Source organism: Fomitopsis serialis (genome assembly GCF_022376445.1).
Source record: "Fomitopsis serialis strain Sig1Antser10 chromosome Unknown B0H18scaffold_766, whole genome shotgun sequence".
Lineage (NCBI taxonomy): Eukaryota > Fungi > Basidiomycota > Agaricomycetes > Polyporales > Fomitopsidaceae > Fomitopsis > Fomitopsis serialis.
The window spans coordinates 6,615-12,757 of record NW_025955726.1 but is presented as its reverse complement, the minus strand read 5'-3'; the positions used below and the strand labels follow the sequence as shown (position 1 = coordinate 12,757).

Here is a 6,143-nt window from a genome sequence, read left to right as displayed (position 1 = left end):
GCGGGCGAGAGCTGGCGAATGGTCGCACAGAGATGTTGACCCAAGTTCTTCTCGGTTTCCTTCTTGCCGTCTGCACACTTCTCAAACCTGTCCATGACCGTTCTCGCGGACGAGTGAAGACTGATCAGCAGTAATGGCCGGACAGACCCCAAGTCAGGCACACCGCAGGTAAGGTTTTGAGCCCAATCTTCAGGTCGGATCGTCTTCCAAAACAACAACGCGCGGAAGTCCAGCTGGTCGATCTGCGCGTCTTGCTGGGGAATACATGAATGATGAATGACGTTCGAATGATATAGTTGCGGCCATCGCGAATACTCGTGGGGCCCCCATCGTCCGTCTGCGCGAGTGCAGATCTGCCCTGGTGAAGGGACTGGGAACTCGGGCATCCACGTCGCATTGGCGGTCGTCACGACGGCGCGAGCATCCATCTTCCACTCAGTGGCAAGCTGACCGTCGCACCACTTTAGGTTGGCATTTGAGGTCTCATCTTTACGTAGCAATTAGTACAATGTAGCCTTGGAACTGAACAGACACCGGACGCACCAAAGAGATGAGGAGTCTCACGAAGAACCAAGGGTCCTCGACCTGCGACTCGTGGCTCCGGGAAGTTGACAGTGTCCGGTTGTACCATACGCCCAAGGACTTCTGCGGTTGAATGCTGCAAATCGGCTGTGGCGCTTCATATGTGCCGTCAGTCATGCACGCATTGGCCGGAATGTTCTACAACGTACCTCACATTCGATGCGCTAGTACGCCCAGGACACCCATACTCTAACCTTGATATTCCAGGGCTAATGTCGATCATTAGAGCGTCCGCTGAGCATGGCCGTCGTGGATACTCACACGGGCTCGCTAAACGACGTTGGTCGACGGTTGGACATCACAATTGTTTGTTTGAGTGGTATGCTATCTGAGTTGCCGCGTCAGCATCCATACAAGGTGTGAGATGGTCCGGGCTACCTTGGAGTCGTGCAAGCAGCCCACTCCCGATTCACGCGAAATCGTGACCAGAATCCGATGTCGACGGTGGACTACCAACACACTGTATGGCAGGTCAGCATATAGATAACTGCACAAGGCGTACGTACCCTTCCCGCAACCTTCAGTTTTTGAGACAACGAGAAATTCGATCCGGGCGCGACCGTGAAGAGGAAACTGGGCAACAGGCAGAAACCTTCCTGAGCGCACGCAGTCTGTCGTAGAGGGTCGACTTCAGGCGTATGCCCTCAGGACGCACCACTCAAGGGAATGTGCCAAGGAGCCTTGAGGACGCCAAAACGGGTTGAGAATGATGAGAGAAGTCGAGTTGGGATGAGATGTGCAACCGCGATGCAGAGGAGGAGGAGGAGGAGGAGGGGGAGGAAGAACAGGAGGCGCGGGTTGTGGACTCGGCCGTGGACTCGGCCATGGCGCGCACAGTCACATTGCGTGCCATGTGACAGGTCACGCTTACCACGGTATGCTCACCGCCAAGCTCTCGGGATGCGACGTATGTACATGCAGCGCGTCGGGGGCCCAATGACGGTTGGCGTGGTGAGTAATTGAATGCTTCATATTTGCCTGCACTTTCGGGAGCTTTTCCATTGTACCTGTTGAACCAGCGTATGTCCGCGCTGACGTCCGACTTGCGCACCCTACAGGTGCCACAAAGACCGCCATCCCCTTCTTCAACAGGCCCTCAACTTCCGCCTGCGAACCCTCCACTCGATCCTCGCACCTCATCTCTCCAATTTGAATCTGGCGACTCCTACCCGGATCTTCGCGACCGAAGCAACACGCAACAAGGCTGCGCGGCCCAGGACTCGCACAACGCGCGTACAAGTCCAGCGCCGAGCAACAGAACCACGCGGAGCCCCGAGAATGCGGAGCCAGGAGAAGGGAGAGGGGGAGGAGAAGGAGGATAGGAGGAAGGAAAGGAAGGAGGGAGGGCGCGGGGCGAGCAGAGAAAACGAGCACGAAGGCTCGAGAACCGCAGGTACGACCTCACCGAACGTCCCCACCTCGCCGCCTCCACTCCCAGTGCCGCGCCAGCAGGCGTATCGACGTACGGGAAGTCCGTTATGCGAGGCCTGCTAGCCACAAAGACGGCATCTCCGCCTCTTTCGACGACTCTTACGTCGTACCCACCACCTTGGACGGTAACACGGCGGACGCACAGAGCTACGCGTCCGACGTGTCCGTTCTACTGCCACTGCCCGCGCCAGCAGGCGTAGCGACGCACGGGAAATTTGTCGCGCGCACTGCTGGGCACGAAGACAGCACTTCCGTCTTCCGGGACGACCTCAGCGCCGTATCCGACGTCCTGCAGGGCAACACGTCTGACGTGCCCCTTTCTTTCACGTCTCGCTGCACAGACGGTACGTCGAGCATAGCGCTCAATGTACACGCTGTCAAGAGAACGACGCCGCACCTGGTGTACCCGGAAACGTACCTGGCGCGTTGGTCGACCCCTCATGTGCGAGCGACGGCATTGAGGTACACCTTACAACGGTGCGCCTGGTACGCACGTCCACAATCGCAGTACCTACATGGGAAAGCAACCCAACGAACAACGGGTTCATTGCGTGCTTCTCCAATGTCAACAGCAGGGTACTAGGCCCAGCCAGCAGTACGGTCATCGTGCCTACTGCTCCTATTTCGCGAGACGGCGCGTCTCTGGAAAGCCTTCGAGCTCTACCAGTCCGCTTCCTATATTCATCCCTCCACCACAGCATGCGGCGGATACGTCGAGCCCATCGCTCGATATATCGCATGGTGCCTTTTCTGTGGATGTGCACGAAGCACGCACGTCCGTGCTCGCTGCCGTTCACCACATCTCTGACTCGCATAGCGGCGTGCCCGGAGAACCTCTTGGTTCTACTGGGCGGTCCTATTCTCCTTCTATATCACCTCGCGCTATGCATACTTCGAGCCCGCCGCCCGAGGTACACACAGCCGATTCCCGAGACGCGCGCGATGCACCTTCAAGCATGCTCGCCGCGACTCCTCAAACTCCCGTTTTGACGTACACGCGTCTGCCGCCCAGACTAGTGGATAGTACCACGAGCGTCGAGCTCGAGGCACCAACTGCTGGCTACCTTACTGGTGTAGCAAGCCCGCATAACGGCTTGGCTAACGAGCCTCGCGGCGTCACGACACATGACGTGTCCGGTGTGCAAACGAGCACGACCGGTGCGTCTTACACCCTCATGCAACCACCGCGCTCCACGTAGGGAGTACAACGAGCTCAAGGCTCGATGTACTCACTGCCTGTGACCGTCGTACTTCCGTCCTCCCGCATCCACACTCAGACTCTGCTTCAGCGGATGGTTCAATGAGCAACGAACGCATTGCACTCGCCGTTGTCGACACTTCGGAGCTACTGAACCTATGTGATGGCCATGTTAATGAGCCCAGCGTTGTCACGACACACGACGTGTCCGGGGTGCAACCCAGCACAACCGGCACGTCTTCTGACTGTATCACAACACCTACTCTTCGTGCAACGAGTACGTCGAGCTCAAGGCTCGATGTACTAATTGCCGATGGGACTGGTAACGCGCGCAACGGCTTGGCTACCGAGCTCTGCACCGTCACGACGCACGACACTCGTCCATATCCACGTGTGTCAAGACGGGCGACAAGGCCTGCTCGTCAAGGTCGGCGACCCTCGACTTGATATGCGCGTCGATGGGCTCGTCAGATCAAAGCCTGCTGCGGTATTGATGATGCGCAAGCCGAGCATATCCATTGGGTCGCCTGCAACACCGCAGCCAAAGTAGTACACGATGACCTCGCTGCTCATTGTGGGTTCTATGCGCGACAGCAGCTACGTGTCGGACGCATGCAAGAGCGTACCGAGCACGTCTGCTGTGTACTCAGCACCGACCTCCATGTCGGAGACCACGCTCCGCGACTCAATCGGTGTGTAATCAAGCACGACCAACACATCCGACTACAGCGCGAAGACACGAGCGTCGCTTACGCAGAGCTCCTCGCTCTGCGTTCACGACAGGGCCGAATCTTGCGACTAGGCCGTTGTCGACGTACCCAGAAGCACGTCGGCCACGCCTAGCTCGTCAAGGCACAAGCTCATCTCGGTCAACGGCTCGTCAAGCGACGCCGGTCGACGACCCAAGCTCATGCAGGTCCATCCGACTTCGATGTGTCCATATGAAGTCGCTATGCTTTGTTGGCTACCCACCCGCCATACGTATAAGGACTCAATCTGTGGCAAACACCAAGTCCACTGAGCGAGTTATCGAGCAGCCGACGGGGCGCAGTACATCCGAGTTGCCGGATGTACTGACCTCGTCGTACTCGACAATCAAGCCGACGTCGACTGCTCCCACTTCAACGGCTTGCAAGGTTTTGGAATCAACACTGGCCGTGTCGACCAGCAGCAAGAACCGGGTCACGATGGGCGAGTGCTCAGTGAAGGACAGTACATCCGCCTCGAAGGATGTACTGACTTCTCTGGCAGCGCCATTGACAAGTACGGTACCGCGTGTGCAAGAGGAGCCGTATCACTCGAGCTCATACGAGCGCTACAGGGCTCCTGCACTACGCAATCAAGCCCCGATTCACACACACAAGGAGTCGATCTCGCAGGTGCAGGATCCTCCAACCGACAGATAAGACCAAGAATGGTCTGTACCCGAGTCGAAGGTGGATGAACACTTACGCAAAGTTGCTGACTGCTGACCGGGATGGCTTACGAGTGTGCTTCTAACCGGATCTGACTGCTAATTTGACCAATATATGGCCAAATATAACCAAAGATATGGGGAAAAAAACCCCTTACTTTTCGGTTATAACCGTGATGTCAACCAGTTAGGTCATTGGGCGCTTGCAAACCACGGCAACACTAGTCGGACTGAGTCGTAGTCTGCCGATTAGCAATCTGAGCCAGCTATGCGGACAAGTATGAGCATTCATCCAACACACGGATCTGAGAGTCAACGTACTCTCTCTATCAATATCTGTGGATTTGAGATGTTAGAGTGGATATATGCGCCATTGCGAGACGGTCGTCTCACCTGAGCGTCGTCTTTTGCCACATGGTGCCAAAGCTCAATTATTTTCCGCCAGACTGCATTTAAAGCATCTTCGCGCTCCCTATGACCGACGTCGCTCCTCAGTGAGTGTCGGATGTTGTGAGGAGGACTACGTGCGCATACCGTAACTTGCGTTTGAGTTCGTCCACCTTCTCTTGCAGCGCGGCTGTGCGTTCTTGTTGTTCCTGGTACGTGTAAGCCAGTCAAATGGTCAGCTGGGCGCTGATGCTCGTCTGGATAGCTCGGCTGCTGGAATGTACCATACCTTCGTGCACGTTGCGCTGTGGTGATTGCGAGTCCCCGGTGCGTGGACGACGCTGTGTAGGTTGCGAGTCTCCCGGGTCGAAAAGAGACCGGAAGGAATCGGTGGTGTCGGTAGAAACGACGGGCGGGGGCTGTTGGCAAGCGGACGGGAAGGGGATGTGACGATTCGGGCCTGGAGGGGACGTACGAGCTCGGATACTCGCAGGGGACACTGTAACGCGGTCGGAGGAGAGTGGTGGAGTCGTCCCACAACGCAGGGACTCAGAGTGAACGCGTAGAAACTCGTTGAAGCCGGATAAAACGCAGAGAGCCGGAAGGAAACGCGGTGCTCGTTGAAGGTGAACGCAGTGATCTATTCGCAACGCAGTAAACGCAGGACGCAGTCAGAAACGCAGGGAATCGCCGTTGAGCTCGCTCTCTACTCCTAGGTGGTAGGTCGGTAGGTTGTCTCCCTCCCGGTCCCCGGCTCCCTCCCTTATGTTCCCTCCGGCTTGCTCTCCCACGCCTCCGCCTCGCTGGCACTCCTCCCCGTACTTCCCCGTTCCCTCCGGTCTCTCTTAAGCCCCCTCCTTCCCTTCCTGTACCGTCTCCCGTCCAGCGCCATGCCCTCCGATGCCCCAGCCAACCCCTCCGCCATCGTCTACTCTACCCGCTTCTACCGTCTTCTTGCTCTCCTCCGGGATGAACGAGTCGTCGAGCCGCGTCTTGTCGCTGACAGTCCTACCGAATGGTTGGCCTGGGCCCACGCCGCCCGCTGGATCGTCGTGGGTGATATTCATCTCGTATATTCTCCTTCCGGCGGGCTGACGCTCCTTCCGGTGCGTAGCGCATGCTCTTCGACTC

At 57.4% G+C, this 6,143-nt stretch overlaps 1 protein-coding gene across 1 annotated transcript; it reads left to right on the top strand.

The window, feature by feature from the left end:
- Window positions 1-1,860: 1,860 nt before the first annotated feature.
- B0H18DRAFT_1132040 (uncharacterized protein) lies at window positions 1,861-3,212 on the top strand (the record flags this gene model as incomplete). The annotated part of the gene is made up of 4 exons (XM_048035528.1): window positions 1,861-1,975; window positions 2,055-2,357; window positions 2,396-2,499; window positions 2,589-3,212. 4 exons carry the CDS (start codon window positions 1,861-1,863, stop codon window positions 3,210-3,212), a joined length of 1,146 nt encoding a protein of 381 aa, XP_047884256.1.
- Between the last annotated feature and the right edge of the window lie 2,931 nt (window positions 3,213-6,143).